This window comes from Nematolebias whitei, chromosome 2, assembly GCF_014905685.2.
Source record: "Nematolebias whitei isolate Nwh7 chromosome 2, NemWhi1, whole genome shotgun sequence".
Classification (NCBI taxonomy): domain Eukaryota; kingdom Metazoa; phylum Chordata; class Actinopteri; order Cyprinodontiformes; family Rivulidae; genus Nematolebias; species Nematolebias whitei.
This window is the reverse complement of record NC_056499.1, coordinates 6272896-6290264: the sequence shown is the minus strand read 5'-3', so window position 1 is coordinate 6290264 and position 17369 is coordinate 6272896. Positions and strand designations below refer to the sequence as shown.

The window sequence follows — 17369 nt, the reverse complement described above, 5'->3', positions numbered from 1 at the left end:
GTGTCCGACCATTTTCTTTTAACTTCTCGGACTCATCTGTTGTCTGTTTACAGTGTGAGACAGCCTGTAAATAATACAGCAGAATACTGTAAAAACGTCAGAGAACATCCACTTCAAAGTTTTCCAGCATGTGCTTGTAGGTACAAAACAGCTCACACGAGCCTGTCGTGAGTACCGAGACAGACGGATAAACATGTGATCATGCTTTCTCCATCTGTGGTAGGAGCCACAAAAAGTATGTTTTGTTGCTGAATGGGAAGTTGTAATTAACAGAAACAGGAGATTGCTTTAGGAAAAAAATCGTATTCAGTTTCTAAAGGTAATACTGTTGTGTTTCTGTGTTCTTTTTGGAATCAGCCTGGCTTTAATTCTGTTTTATCTGTCTTGTGAGTGATGTCAAAGCTGTCCTAGACCTGTTGAAGAAAATAATCACTCCCCATTAAGTTTAATTTAATATTTTGAAGAATTATACCTTCATAATTGCTTAAACTGTCCTTTTCAAGCCCCCCTCCATCTTTCTGTTCCACTTGTTTTTTTATTAAACCTTTATTTATACAAGTTACTCTCAACGAGTCATGAGAACTCATTTACAAGAGAGACCTGTTTTAGACAGACAACATATAAATAGTTAAAATAATAATTGTTAAAATGCAATTAAAATTAAAGTTGTTGTAAAACTATAAATCAAGGTTCCATATAAAACAAGGTAAAATACTATTGACCTTATCAAATGTTTAAAATCCTCTAAAGAAATTAAGGTGGACAGCTTCTGTTCCTGTTGCAAGGTGTTCCAGGAGCAGAGCAGGAAAAGGCTTACTTACTTATTTATTTACTTATTTATTTATTTACTTACTTACTTACTCATACATTCTGTAGACTCATGATTTACTCTTTCAGATCTATTTATCCATCCATCCATTATCTTAATCTGTTTCTCACTTTCTGGACTGCGGGGATCGCTCACTGTGTGAGAGGCTGGGTACACCCTGGACAGGTCTCCAGTCCATCACAGGAACACCTGGACAAGTCCATCACAGGGACATATAGAGACAAACGGTGATTTGACGCAGGCCTATGCAACTAAATTGCTCAGGGGGCCACAGTTACTGAAAGCTAAGAGCTCAGGGGCCGGACATCCAGCAGTTATTGTCAATAAGTAAATTTGTTTTAGGGTTTAAAATCTAATAGGACCCCACTCACCCATCATACACACTTTTTGCCCAGCTCCCCTCAGGAAGGAGGTTAAGGAGCATTAATTGTAGAACCACTAGACTGAGGAACAGCTTCTACCCTGAAGCTGTTAGATTCATGAATCTCTAACCAGGATAATCACTGTAAAAAATCACATCATGTTGCTGCTGATCTGTTTCATGTTGCTGCTGATCTGTTTCATGTTGCTGCTGCTCTGTTTCATGTTGCTGCTGATCTGTTTCATGTTGCAGTGTTCATGCGTGCTCATCTGCTCACACAGACTCATGTTTGTGCTGCTGTTTGGTGTATTGTTTTTATGCTATTAGTGCTTAGTGTATTATTTAATTGATGTTTTTCTTAGTTCATATCTTAGATCTTATTACTGTTTTTCTTATACATTTTATTGTTGGATGTAACTGGGACCCTGTGTACATAATTTCGTTCCACCACATGTACCACATGGGGTGCGAATGACAAATAAAGAACCTTGAATCCTTGAAAATGAACCCATTGGTGGACCGAACAGAGCTCCCCCTTGGGCCTGATTTGGCCCCTGGGCCGCCAGTTGAATAGCCCTTGAGTCACCAATCCGCCCAACATGCATGTTTTTGGTCTGTGGGAGGAAACCGGAGTACCCGTAGAAAACTCACGCAGCACAGAGTGAACATGCAAACTCCACCCAGAAAGACCCCCGACTGGGATTTGAACTGGCGACCTTCTCTCTGAGAGGCGACAGCTCAACCAAAGCCTCTTTCAGATCATTTCACGTGGTTCTTTGCTGTCAGATTTGCAGAGCACAGTCTGAGTTAATAACCTGTCCTTAGCCTTGATGCTGATGTTCAGGTAGTTTCACTCCATGATTACAATATATATGTATTATATATGTATATATTGTGTATTCTGTCATAAACAATAAAATAAAAACAGCTCCGCAGATTGTGTTGAAGTAAAAAAATGTGCACCTTAATTTGGAAAGAAATGGACATGCTTCCAGTAAATGTAGAACTGAATAAAATGATTAGTAATATATTTATTAGTGTAAACAGATTTCCCCCCACATGGATTAATTAATTTTATCTAAATCTAGTGAAGTCGATTAGTGATGATCAGATGATGAAACGTTCTGATGCGCTAACTTCAATATTTTCTGTGAAGGACAGTAAAATTTCATTTAGTGCTTTCTCTACATTTGTTTAGTGTTTTTAAATTTGCAAACCGCTTCAGTTTCTGTTAAAATGATTAGAGTTTGTTTATCACTGTCCGTACAACACGCAGGCAGGCGCTGCAGAAATGTGACCGTAATTGTTTGAGCTCACGCTGCAGCTGTTGATAATTTCAACAAGAGTGCTAATCAGGTTAGTTTATATACGCAGGTGAACTCATGAATTACCAATGTAGAACAAGTTTGTCGTGATAAAGCCAGCGTGGGGGAGTGAGGGTCTCAATCCCTCCTGCATCCCCCCAGTCTGAGTCAAGCCTCCCTAATTAGAAGCAGAGCTTCTTACAGGAAACGATCTTCCTGTCTGATGACATCACTGCCAAATCCATTCATGAGATGAGGGTGATCTCAGCTTGTGGATTGAATTTTTATTTATTTTTTTCTCATTTGTTTTTCACAAACAAATCTCAAGAAAAACACCTCGATGCTTTGTGTCTTTAGAGGATAGTGAAAACAGGTTTACTATCCAAGGCCACTATTTTCCATTGAATTATGTGTCACAATGGCTGATTCGTAAAGTTTATTCAAATAAAATCATTCTCCTGCAGAGTTAGCCGTAAAAATAAATTGCTAGCTGTGTTCTAAATCAGCAGGCACTCATGTGTGTGCTTAATTTCCTAAATTAAGGCCTCTTTCCCTGCTTTTATGTGTTTTCCGTGCAACACTGAGCCCCGTGTCTGGACTTGTTTTAGACCCCTTCAAACGCTTCTATCACAACCATTTTCCTTAAAGCATCAACTTGAAACAGCGCCAGATATAAAACGGTAACAACATGCAGAGCCAGTGTTTTGGATGAGTTTAAAAGAGATTTAGAGAAGAAAGGAGGGGATAAATAATAACAGTGCTAAAAGGAAAAGCATAATAAGGGCCTAGTTTTTTTTAAGGGAAGTGGAGGCTTTCATCTTTCTATAACAGTAATGTTCTCAATGAGTCTTCAGGCCTGTGTTTAGTCCAGTGAGCTTTGAGTGGTGCACATGAAAGGCTCCAGTCAGCCTGGGCTCTCGCTGGAATATGGTATCTATCCTCCTTTCTTCTCCTCTCTCCTGCTCCCCCTCCTCCTGCTCTTCCTACCTTATAAAGGTAATGTGTGGCTTGCAGTGACAGTAAACATGGTAAAATGGCTGTCAGTGTTTTGTCTCCCCCCCACCCCCCGACTCTTTCCCCATCTGAGGCCCCCAGGGTTTAGGAAATGGAGCATTATTTTCCTGTTCGACGTCACGAGCCAACCCCTCTGCAGCTGTTGCACGTTTTAAAACTCGGGCACTTCAGCTAAACGTCCCGCTCAGTTAACACCAAAAACTCTCATATTCATTACGCTACGCTAAAAAGAGCTCTCGCCCTCTTCTTTCCTTCAACTGTAACCTTTAGATTTAAAATGTTTTTTTTATTCTCGCACGTTGAGCTTTCGCTGTGTCCCACTCATAACTCCTAATTAGTGCACAAGTCATGTGTTGCAACAAGTAAAACCTGTTGCCAGATCTTTTTTTTTTTGTTTGTTTGGAAAAATGCCTCACTGCCAGTAAACTCATTTCATCATTATTCAAAAAAAAAAAAAAACCCAGAAAGATTAGACACAGGATTAACAAGGTGAGCTGAGAACAGGCTCGCTGCTCTCGTTTGATTCAGTTTAGTTCCAGTTTGTTGGGGTTCCTGCAGAAAAGCTGCATTTTTTAATGCCTGGAATTAAACGTTTCTTTCTCTCTCCCTCTCTAAATCCTCTCACACATTTGTTTTCCGTCCCACCCACTTCCCTTTATCTTTTCTCTACCCACCTCCCCCTCGCCTCCCTCCCTTCCCCCCCATCCTCTTCCTCTCAGCCTCAGCATTTGGAGGCTTAAGAGAGGGATGTACCACATGAGCCACTCCCTTCGTGCTGCCTCCCCTTCCCACAGCGTGGAATGGTACAATCCTGCTTTGCATAAGTTTCCTCTGAGTGGGTCTTGTGTGGAGGCCAGCACTGAAAGAACTATTAGTCTCTTTTGAACGGTTTGGATGTATGTCTAGAGAAAGCTAGTGTGTCACTCTTCTATACCTTTATCACCTAAACAGTTAGAGCGATAATGTATTGCGCCTACCCTGTCCCTGGAATGGGCAGTAACTCTTTAATGTATTACTACAATGGGAAATCGGTGAGTAGACTCTTTGGGAATGTGTGTGTGAGACGGAGAGGAGCTAAAAGAAGTGTGCGTATGTGCATGAGAGTGTTTGCCTTTGTCACTGTCTTTCTGCTTCCCTCTTTAAGCGCCGTTAAGTTTTCTGCTGTGTTTATCCCTCTCTGTATATGCAGATACATGTTTGTGATGCCACTCTGTCTGATTTTCCATTACATCAGTACCAGGATCAGAATACGCTGTGCCTTAAACTTGCTTTAGCATTTTCGCTGCTTTAAATCAGAATGAAACAGTATGGCAGAACTCTTTTTTTTAATTTTTTTGGGGTCAATCTTGAATTTATTTTTACTGGCTGGTGTCTTTAGCTTGAAGACTGAGCTGAAATATTAACAAGTGGGAGTCTGGGAATGATTAAGAGAGAGAGGCTGCCTGTTGAGGTTAGACTTTCCTGTTTGCAGATTGAGCTCCAAGCACCAGTGTTGCTGTTATTCCATCTGTTTTTAATCACTTTGGCATTCTTGCTGCCACAGGGAGCCTAATGTGATTTTTGAACTTTGCTGTAATAACTGCTTTGATTTTGGGTGCACTGGAAACTTTGTTGTTGTAGTGCTTTCTTTTTGTAAAATGCACGCATACGTGTGTTTAAACGTGATGAGGTTGGCTTTTTTTACTGTTGCAAGAAGCTGAATTTTCCACGACTGAACTTGTCCAGATGAATATTGTTTGTGCTTGTGTTGCTGACAGATTATAGATGGTGTTTTTTTTTTTAATGTTAAAACAATTCAGTTAGTTGATACATCTCACCGATCCTGTCCAGCATTGATTAGATGAGCTCTATGTTGCACTGCAGTAATGATACAGCAAATTACAAAGACACCTGTCATTTCCTGTGGCATATATATATATATATATAAGGGCCACATGTGTCTGAAAGTAAAAAAAAAAAAGAAAATTAAGAATTTTTTTTTACCGTAAAGGTCATCCTGCTCAAGCTTGGGTTTCAACTTTTCTTGCAGCCAATTACAGCCTTTCCTTTTTAGTTCTCTCTGCTCCAAATATGACTTTGATCTTTTTTCATATTAAGCATTAACAGGCTTGTGTTACAGTTGGTGATGAGGAGAAAATTGATAGCATGTGCACAGAACGGGAAAACTTTATGATCAAAAGCACTTGTTAAACAACCACCACAAGCCTTTTTCAGCTTTTCATACTTGGACATGAGAGAGAGAGAGAGAGAGGGAGAGTTCATTCTATGAACCAACTTGATTTGAAATAATTTGTTGCAATGCAGAGTTGCACAGACTCGCCATCTGGAGCTCTGGGAGAATTCACAACGTGCCGTTGGCCTGTCGTGAGCTGGTGGCTCAGCACCAGTGCAGATGGAGCTTCTTGCTGATCTTCTGCTTCATTTTAAGAGAAAAAAGAAGAATTAAAGCAAAAGCCTGCATTGATTTTTACACTTTTTTTTTTTTTACATACCATTTTCATTTTTATGTTGCATATACGTGCTGTTGTTTTAGTGCAACAGGTTACATCACTGCTTCTAAAGCATGCATGCGTCACTGCACGTCCAAAATTAAAGTCGGGGTGAGGGTGGTGCGTTTGTGTGTTTGTTGACCGGTCATCTACAATATGCAGGATGCACAGTAATTACAAAAAGCTGCGTTGATTCCAGTATTAATTACTGTAATAGCAACAACAATTAGGCATTATTCTGCAGCACCCGTACTTTTATTTTACTGTATATTTGTATGTAGATACTTGCCTATTTTTAGCAGATCATCTACTTTTGGTTAAAATATTATTATGTGTTTACAATATGTGTATGAGCTCTGGTCAGTAGAATGTTTCAATGTGTTGGATCAGGTTGACAACAAATAAATTAAATGTGTTAAAGTTTACGTCAAAAAGAAATCTTACTCCAGTTGTATGTGAGCGTTTGAGCAAGTTTTAGAGCAGTTTCCATGTTTGTGGCTGCCGATAAAAGCTCCTTTTGTGAGTTTAATGTCCTGTTTTTATCGAGCATAAATGTTAAACAATGCCCCTCCTAGCGTGCAAAGCTGAGCGGTATTTTGAAAAAGGCATTGAGTCTTTTAAGCAAATTAAGCTTTGTAAGTGTGTAAGGTTTAAACGTAAAAATGGCCCCCATAGATTTGGTTCGATTCCAAGTAATGACACGCCGTACAAAAACAGGACACGCCACTAAGAGCGTTTGAAGTTCTTTTCTTTGAGCTCCCCCACCTTTTCTTGCCCATGAGCCTGATTTTACCGTCTTTCTTTGTTTAAAATGGCCCTTCATGCTGTTGTGTTACATCCTTTCTGCTGTTGACAGTTTGTGTTTTAACATGTCATATTTTGATTGGTGTGGCATGAAATTCAAAGCCAGGCGAGACAGTGTGCTTCGAGGCACGTGGGAAGAAAGTTCAGATATTTCCACTCAGCTGAAACATGGTTAAGAGACACGACGACGTATTTGAACCAGTGAACTCAGTCCATCTGTAGCTCTTTTTTTTAAGTTCTTTTAACTTGTTTACCTACTAATGAATTATACACAGTGTTACTAATGTTTCTAGTGCTGTTAAACAGAAACCCAAATAAATGATTAGTCTTTGACAATTGATCTATTGTAAGACTTTTCCCTTTTGTTAAGGGAAATGTCTTATTCAGACAAATTGATGCTTTGAAGTTTGGTGTCACTGTTATGGGTCATTTTATTTAAACGATACCGGCTGCTGCTCAAATAACCGGAGTGAGTCTGAGTTGGTGTGCCGAGCTGAGTGAGTGACGGCTTTTAATTAATGGCCTTGTAAAAGGAAACCCAGGCGGGCTCCCTCTTCCATAGGCCGACGGAATGAGGCACCCGGTGTTTTAGATGGTTTATTAATGCTTTGACTGGTTAGCCCAGGGTAAAAAGGACAATTAGTATTATCCACTGCCATATGCTGCCCATAGAGCGTCTGACAGAGGCAAAAGACAAAGCCTGGGCTTCTGTGTGAGGCTAACCTGAGATCTCGGTGGACTCCTATCAACCCTGGTCACATGTGTAAGCCAGAGGACCCATGAGGGCTCCACCCCTCTCAGATCACTTTAATTACACATCCAGGCAACCGCAAGCTGGAGTCCTGCTCACTCAGCAAAGCCCAACAGCTTGGAGTCCCACGTCCTGCCTTGGTAATATGTTCACGTGCGGGACTTTTAATTGAATTTATTTACGTCGGCTTGTTTTCCACCAGCGCTGTGTTGCGGAAGTTAGATAAACTCTCTTTGTGGCTATCATCGCATCCTTGCGCATTAAAACACAGTTGTGAGGCGTGAGCTGTCAACGTCAGAGTGAAACGGGGTTGTTAAAGGAGGGATTTAACGTGCGGACATGCTGGGAATGTGCAGGTGGATGGAGCTGGCAGGTCTGGCTCTGATTAGTGTTACATGACGGCGAGGTCATCTGGTCCCGTGTGTGGGAGGGGAGAATTTATCCAAACCTTTTCTCACTTCTTCCCCTCCTCACCCCAACTCCTACCATCTGGAGTGGATGAAGTCAGAGACCACATCACTGGCGTTTGGCCTTCAGTGTGTTTGATCCCGCCGCTCAGCTCGGCACACACTTGCAGCTGTACAACAGCGTGCTCATTGTGCCTCTTTTCCTCATACAGCTTGCAGGTACAAATACGACAAATGCAAAATAGGCTGCTTTTGTACCACATATTTGATTCCTGCCTCTGGGAATGCTGTAATTTGCCAGGCTTTTAGTCTTTGCGTTTAAGCAGTGTCATTATACTTCCATTAGAGGCTGAGTTGACCTGAAATGCAAATACTCCTGATAATCCTCTCCTCCCTTCATGAGCTTGATTGCTTGCGAGTCATTAAAGTATGTGTGTGTTTGTGTGTATTTGTAGGTTTTGTGCTGCATCTATGAGACTTATTTTTACTTATTCTTGCATGCACATGTGTGATGACATACTTTTGCGTGTATAAACTCCTAAATATGAGCATGCATTGTGTTTTGCATAAAAACGCTGTAAATTAGAAGATCTGACAGCAACCTTTTTGTTCCTTTTCTGAACATGGTCACAGCTGATAGTTTCACTGTGCGCTTGTTTCTTCTAACATCTGTCTTGTTCTGGCAGGTGTACGCACCGTCTCCCAACTCAGAGGACTTTAACAGAGATTCTCCTTCCTACACGTCTCCTAAACCCTCCAGCAGCATGTTTGCAAGCACTTTCTTTGGTGAGTTCGAAACGATGTTTTTTCTAGTGATGCACGATATTGGATTTTTCGCCGATATGTTAAAACTTATTCAGCCGATTCCGATACAGATATTTTATATACGTTCCTTTGTCAGAACATAGCCCTCTTATTTAGGCTTATTTGCTACAAAAATTGTGCAACAGCTGTAAGAGCTGGTGACATATATTCAGTAACAGTCATATGATATGCATAGCACTTTAACTTATATTAAATGAAAAGTGTTAAATGTTATTTATTAGCATTAGTCACCTGCGATGCTGTCTCACTTGTGGAGGCTTGTTCCAGGTTCCTATAGCTGCAGCATAGGATCCTCTGCACTCCTGTGCATGAAGGACAGACTTTTTAAGTTCAAAGTTTTTGTCTATCCATTGTGTCGTAAGACTAATCATGCTAACGGGGCTAACACAACATCCAAATGTCTGTGGTAAAACTCACCCAACAAGTCGTGCTATCGGCTTTTAGCTTCTGAATGACGTCGGAAATGACGGCTGGTAACTCGGGTAGTAACGTTACGTCGGAAAAATATCTCCGACTGGGGACGATGTAGCGAGGCTCAACGTAGTCCATAAATCTTTGGAGTCCGACATCCTCACCAACAAAAAATAAAACTTCCACACCGCCGACATTTTGAATTCTCCTCTCCACCGTGAGCTCGGGTAGGCGCACGTGACGTCATCGCGTTGCGCTGCCGCTGCAGGCAAAACCAGCGCCTTTTCTATCGGCGAGTTATTTTAATGGAATGGCCGATATTGAAATTTAACGTTAATATATACCGATACCGATATCATGCTGATAATATCGTGCATCCCTAGTTTATTCAGCAGTTTTGGATTATTAAAAATAATCAGCTTATTCTAAAACACATCTCAACACCACATGCATTGGGAATCAACAATATTTTACAGATTTATTTGTTTAGACTGTTTTTATTAGGGATGCACGATATTATCGGCATGGTATCGGTATTGGCCGATATTAGCGACAAAGTTAAATATCAAACAAAAAAAACTCACCGATATAAAAGGCTTCTGTTTTAAGTAATTTTTTTTTGTTTAAGAAACTGTCAAGTATATCTATTAATGCACGACTACTTATGCACTTTTCACTTGTCGCTTGTGAACAGGTTGAGTTTAGATTTGTGAAAATTTACAAATTTGCACTGTTCGAGTGTTGTCGTTGTGTTAGAGAGAGTAAATGTCATGAATTAATTTGATATTAAACATAATCCAAGTTGAAGTGTTACATCATTTTCAGCCCCCTTTTTTGGCATCTGCATTTGGTAGCAGGCCAAACTGACAAAGACCACGCAGAATAATGTAGTATTTTAATCCCACAGCAGAGAAATCTATGTAGTCTCTGTAAGTGGGTCTAGTGGAAAAAAAGATACTGGTATCGGTTATCGACCAAATAAATTTTAACATATCGACTGAAAATCCAATATCGTGCATCCCTAGTTTTTATGTTAAATATTAGTGCAACTAACTCCCAAGCATGGAGAGATGTCTTGTTGGATTTAGCATTTTGTTTTTCTCAGCTGTTTTCACCATAGGGGTCAGGTTTCAATCCCAAAAGAAAACATGAAAAGCCCCCCCCCCCTTAAATGACCCTTAAGTTGTAAAGATGGAGTAAGGGAGTTAGCAGCACTCTTGTCAAAGCTGCCTCGAGTTTTAAACATTATAAACTAAAGTGACTTCTGTGTTTACATTAGACGGTACCCACAGCTCGTCTGACCCGTGGAATCCGTCCAGTGGGATCAGCCAGCCCGGCTATGGGGGGATGCTCGCAGGATCTTCATCTCACATGGCACAGTCGGGGAACTACAGCAGCCTGCACTCGCACGACCGTTTGGTGAGCAACCCGCACAATAAATAACCAGATAAATAGACAAATTACTATTTATAGGCTTGTTTTGTAACCACAGCTGAAAAATAATGTGCATTTCATAGCTTTTAAATTCCACCTTGGCCTCCTTTTGCTCTTCTTACTCAGCTTCCAGATATGAGTGGGCGTGTGCGCATTAGGCTGTTTTCTGGTTATTATCAGGGAGGACAGTATTGACCCTTTTTTCTGTCGGTGTTTGATCTGGCCTCGTCTGCCTGCCTGATTCAGCTGGCAGGACTTCACAGGGAGCCTGCAGATGCTGCCTGTCCTCTCTTTATCTCAGTCCCTCCCCCATTAACTTTTCCTCCATCACAGCCTGGGACATGTCAAAGGACAATTACACTTAAGAGAACAAACGCACCTTTTTTCTTTTCTTTTTTTGTACACATACACGCCTTTAAGTTTTACTTGTTTTATCCTACAGAATTACCCTGCACACTCAGTCTCTCCAGACATCAATCCCAGTCTTCCTCCCATGTCGAGCTTTCACCGGAGCAACGCCAGCACTTCACCGTTTGTCACGGCAGCTCACACCTCGTCCGTCCCCCCAGCCGACGGGATCATGGGTATGTTCTTAACCATCCACAGTTCTCACGTCACAGTCAGCGTAATCGAAGCTATGCATTTATTCTTAGATGGATTGCATGTTTAGGAATTTTTGACCACTTTAATTTGAGTTTGTTAAGTGACTCCCTGTGTTTTCCTAGTTGCTGCAAATCGGGGAACGGGAACTGGAAGCTCGCAAACCGGAGATGCACTTGGCAAGGCTTTAGCCTCGGTGAGTTGAGTCCTGTTTGTTTTGCTTTTGAATTTAAAACCAATTTGAACCATGTTTGTTTCCTCGTCGGTCCTGGATCATTTTCTGGGAATCATCACAATCATATGGAATTAAAGTGTGTTTTGTTTTTTCTTCAACCCAAAATAGAATAATTGTCCATCTTCCTGTTAATAAAAGTAAGTCTGCAGGGGATTAAATGCTGATTAAAAGCCTCAGGGAACCCAAACCTAGATAACTGTGGAGTTAAACTAAAAGCTTTTAAGAAAATCTACTGAAAAGTGCATGTTAAGCCAAAGGATGGAACAAATTAAAAATATATAATCCTGTGATGTCCTTTAGATCAGTGGTCCCCACCTTAATTGCACCACGGACCGGTTTGATGTCAGACAATATTTTCACGGACCGGGGGGCGTTATAGTCTGGGGCTCCTCCCCAACAGAATTTTAAATAAAGTAGATGCCATTTCCTGCATTCTGGTGTATTTTACCAACATTTAAAACGTTTTTCGCTTCAAATACTCTGACTGCACGACACACAGCTTCATGAGCTGAGCTCATTGTCTGTTCGGTGAAAGTTCAGAGAACTCCTGCAGTGATTCACACATCAAAAAGCACAGGAACTTATGCCCAGTGCAAAACGTTTAATTAGATGTTTGTGTTTTATATTAAAATTACCCATGACTTTGAACTTTTAGGGGCAGGGATTTTTTTTGAGCAGAAACAAAAATGTGAAGCGACAGCTCTGATGTGATATTAGGAAGCTTGTTAAAATTATAGTTTTATTTAGTTATAGTTTTATAGTCAATCTTTGTCAGGCGGTTGAAAAATCCATCCATCCATCCATTTTCTTTACCCGCTTATTCCATTTTGGGTCACGGGGGTCACTGGTGCCCATGTCCAGCAATCACTGTGCGAGGGGCGGGGTACACCCTGGACGGGTCGCAAGTCCATCACAGGGACACATAGAGACAAACGAGACAAACAACCATTCACTCTCTCACTCACACCTAGGGACAATTTAGAGTTACCAATCAGCCTAACATGCATGTTTTTGGTCTGTGGGAGGAAACCGGAGTACCCGGAGAAAACCCACGCATGCACGGAGAGAACATGCAAACTCCACCCAGAAAGGCTCCTGGACCGGGGTTTGAACCAAGGACCTGCTCACTGAGAGGCAGCAGCTCGACCAGTTGCGCCACCGTGCTGCCCCGGTTGAAAAATATGCAGTGTAATTCTTCAAAATGCACAGATACGGCTGCGCACCTCCACCTGTCTGCTCCAGACCACGTAGCTGAATTGCTTTGTTCTTCACCAGCAGTGTAGAACTGGTCTGCGCATGCACCGAGCAGAAAGTGAAACTAACCACTTGTGTATGTCGACCTGCGTCAAGAGTCATAGTAGAGAGAATCCAGTGATTTTTTTTTCAAAATAAAACTTTTTTTTCCCCTTCTGTGCGGCCCGGTACCTATTGACCCACGGACCAGTACCGGTCCGCGGCCCGGGGGTTGAGGACCACCGCTTTAGATGATTTATACTGCGCTATGAAAATACAGTGACTTGTCCGTAAAGCCTCGTTTACTTGTTTCATTTTTTTTTCTACATTCTGGTGTCACATAAAGCCCAAATTTAAATTTACTTAGAACCAGAGCTGCTTCTTCAATGTGCGAAACCAAAATAATAAAAGTTCATGGATCTTAATTACAAATTAAGTCTTTTGTATTTGCAGACTCAATTCTATTAGCATGACAAAGCTGGAGTGAAATGGACATGGTTGGAGCAGGGTGGGGGTGGGTGGGCACAGGGGAGTTTATAACCGCTGTGGCTCAACTCTGTGGGCACCCCCCGCCTTTGAGAGCTTTTGTTCTGCGCCTGTTTAAATTGGCCGTGCTTATTGGGCCCACGCCGCCTGCGGGAGTGTAACTGATGACGAGGCGGGGCTTCATTTAGTCCAGAAAAATGAGCCATGTTTCACTCTGAACGCAGCGATTGTAACCAGGGAGGGGGGGGAGGGGGGGGAGAGAAAGTCATATATTGTCTGGTCAGAAGTCACGGTTACAAACAGCGTGCTTTAGAGAGACTAAAAGATTTGAGATTTGGTTTGAGTTTTATTGGTTTGTGCCGCAGTGATAACCACACTTTTAATCCTCCAAGTTGTTTGCATGTCTTAAAGTGAAAAAGCTGAACGTTGAGAAACCTTGAGCTCTCTTTGTGTAGAAAAGTAGATAAAAAAAAGACCGTCTATAGACAATAGTCAGTCTTCCTCCACATTCAGTGAAACCTCTGTCCCCTTACTGCAAGTTGATTAAAAACAAAAGCTCAAGATTAAATCAGATTATTAACGAGTGTATTCTGTAAACGAGTGGCTGTGAACTCAGTTTGATCTGAACTTGACTGAAAAATGTCTGAATCTGCTGTTTTTTCTCTCTTGTTCCGTTAATTAGTCAGTATCCACCCTGGCTTTCAGAGACACGCTTCATTATGGCACAAATATCCTCTTGTAAAAGGAGGAAAATCAGGGATTTGTTTGTGCTTTAATCCAGCAGTGATTTAAACAAATCGTATCCCAGTAGAAGCTCTGATAATCTCGTTCTATAAACGTTGCCTAATGAATCACTGAAACAAAGTAAAAACATGTAAAACTGAAGGGATTTGTAGCAGCTGGCAGAAAACTTTTGTCCTACTTGTCATCTTCAGCTAAGTTTCAGCAGATACAAAAATAAACAACAGTTGAGTACTTGTAGTTTTTGATGTATGGTTCACGGTACAATCGCTGCCTGCAGGCTAAAATGTGGCCCTTGAGATTTTCTGTACTTGGCTTAACGGGGTTTCCAGGTTGGGCGTCTGCATCTCTGGAAACCACGGTGGAATAATAAGTGGAGCGACTTATTCAGGCACAGAAGTCTTAATGCAAATAGAAAAATACAAGCTGTGCTCCTGTAAAAAGTTTAAACAAGTTTATTTAAGACTGTAACATTGAAATATACTGACTCGTCAGCGTGCATCATTTATATTATTAAGTTTTCAGTTCAGTTTATGTATAAAGCGCCAAGTCACAACAGAAGTCGTCTCAGGGCACAGAACAGAAACGTTCATATATAAAAATAATAATTTAACACTATTTATCTGAGGAGCAGACTGCTTTGAGTTTAACTCCATCGCAGAACTCTCATCTTGAGCAAGCGCGAAGGCGACAGTGGAAAGGAAAAACTCCCACATAAGGAAGAAACCTTTAGCAGAAACAGGCTCATTTTTTTTAAAAGTTTTCTATCTTTTGCCTTGTGCTTCCAGATTTATTCACCTGACCACACGAGCAGTAGTTTTCCATCCAATCCGTCGACACCTGTGGGTTCACCTTCACCTCTGACAGCCACAGCAGGTGCAGTCTCAGCAGGTACCGTCGTGGCTGCAGCCGGCACCCCGTCTGGAAGGCCAGGTAAAACTCCAGTCTTCAGATTTTAATCTCACACACTCACTCAGTAACACTAAATGCTAGCAAAAAGAGCCAACCACATTTGATACTAGACTTTCAGAGCTTCACAATTACTGCGACTTACTTATTAGGTATTATTTAAATTAGGAATTTTCATAATTAAATGGGTTGGAACCAGAGTTAACTGTGCAGAGAGCAACAATAAGCACCAAAATGACTTGCTGTTTTTATTCATCCACGTGTAACCCCATAACATTTGGAGCCGTTGGCTGTAAAAGGATTCGGATCATAAAGTGGGATGATTAATCGATCCATACAGAGGCTTCATCTGAACTCTAATGAAAGCTCTGCCAGGATGTCTGGATGATGCAGAACAAGCTCAAATCTGCACGTCAAAACCTGACAGTGTGGTTTTATATGTAGCTTGTGTAATTGAAAAAGACGTTTATTGCCACTGTGTCATGAATAGTTACGTCTTACTGTAAATGTGACAAAGTATCGGTCTCAACTTTCATCTAGAAAAAGAGCACTTTGGCTAAAAAGAAAGTTGAACTGGAGGCAGTGGCACATGTGATGGATGAGCTGCTGTAATCTGTCTTTTCCTCCATGAAAACAGAATACTGAGTCAGAGCAGTCGACTCGCTTCTCTGTAGAATTGAACCGTGCGGCTTTGAAGCCGCCTGCTTTCATTTGCATGTGATTTAATAAAAGTAAACACAGTGGACTGTTGTGCATGATGCTTGGTTTGGCCATTTTCAAATCAAAGGCAGTGGATTCATCAACATGCTGCTTTAGAGCGTTGCAGAATCTCAGGACAACACAAGAAGCAGTGCGACAAACAAGCTTACAGATTTGGTGCAATTTGTGCATATTTTCCTGTAAACTACCAACGAGTCCCTTCACACTGCCTCTTTCAAAGAGCCTCCCACCCACTGAATGTGCTGTGCACTCTGTGCTTGGCACCAAAACACCAAACAGATGAACTGAATTTTCAGGGCTGGAATTTGCCAAACTGTCAAAGACTTCCTGCACTTGTTGTTGCGCCGCTACAAAAACAGGGCCTCGTGACTTTGATTAATTTAATTACTTTTACTGCGTGCTGCATTTTGCTCGGACTTTGATTAATCAAATCCTGAGCAGAGTGAATGGTTTGAAAGTTTCACTAAAAACTTAATTAAAACCCTCTTTTAGCTTTAAAGTTGCTTTAATCATTTTAAACTCTTCCTCATGGCCCGTTGTAGTCGTTTATAAAGTACTTATTCTCAAAACGCAGCAGATCCTTGGAGTTAACAGCTTTAATTAGTCTTTAGAAGAACAATTATTTTATGTCAACATATAAAAAATATTGCTCTTAAGTAAAAGTAAAATCAGTCGTGTCTTTTCATTTAATTAAATTTACTGTAAAGTGAACGTGAAGCTTCATCTTCATGCAGGGCTGTCGCTCCCAACATGTGCTTTATTTTCTTGGCCCGTAGAACTAATCCACATAGACTCCTGGTGATGTCACAGACTAGTTTGGGCTTTTCAGCTCTGTGAGAATCTTTGATCATGTATATAAATTTAAATTTAACATGCACTGTCAGAAAAACATTTTGGTTTCGTCTTATCCCCTTCTTTATTTCCAAGCGTAGGAAATAAATAAATAAAAGAAACTACTGCAACTTTCAGTGTTGAAGAACTTGACGGTTTCACAGTGAAAGTGTTTGAAGTGGGTCTTAGACTACAATTCCTAGAAAAGCTTTTAATTTGTCCAAAACTGTTTTAGTAGCTTTAGTAGTGGCTCATGGCAGTCACTAATTAGCAATAAGAGAATATTTGTTGTTACATAAACCTGTTTTTCATGACAAAATCCTTGTCTGTTAGATGTTTGAGGATAGACACAAAACTGTTCGATTTGTAATTATTTTGCACAATAAAAACAAAACGACGACCAAAAAAAACCCACAGTTCATCTTCTGTTGGGTGAGAAGACTCCGTTTGTTTGAATGCAAAAAAGAAGGTGCGTATTAAAAGAACATTGAGGGTCAGATGTGCATTAAAGAAATAGAGAGGGTCCGTTGTGTATTAAATGAATATAGAGGGTCCATTGTGTATTAACTGAATATAGAGGGGCAGTTATGTATTAAATGAATATAGAGGGTCAGGTGTGTATTAAAGGGATATAGAAAGTCAGGTGTGTATTAAAGGGATATAGAAAGTCAGATGTGTATTAAAGGAGTATAGAGGGTCAGATGTGTATCAAATGAATATAGAGGGTCAGGTGTGTATTAAATTAATATAGAGTGTCAGATGTGCATTAAATAAATATAGAGGGTCAGGTGCATATTAAATGAATATAGAGGGTCAGATGTGTATTAAATGAATATAGAGGGTCAGTTACGTATTAAATGAATATAGAGGGTCAGTTGTATATTAAATGAATATAGAGGGTCAGATGTGCATTAAATAAATATAGAGGGTCAGGTGTGTATTAAATGAATATAGAGGGTCAGATGTGTATTAAATGAATATAGAG

At 40.7% G+C, this 17369-nt stretch overlaps 1 protein-coding gene across 1 annotated transcript; it reads left to right on the top strand.

Annotated features, from left to right (window-relative positions):
• Positions 1-4360: 4360 nt before the first annotated feature.
• LOC119428323 (transcription factor 12) lies at positions 4361-14852 on the top strand (the record flags this gene model as incomplete). Its single annotated transcript, XM_037695994.1, is given in 6 exon segments — positions 4361-4539; positions 8646-8745; positions 10475-10614; positions 11072-11213; positions 11355-11425; positions 14713-14852. Coding segments are annotated over 6 exon segments (662 nt in total), but the record flags the coding sequence as incomplete, so codon positions are not given.
• Between the last annotated feature and the right edge of the window lie 2517 nt (positions 14853-17369).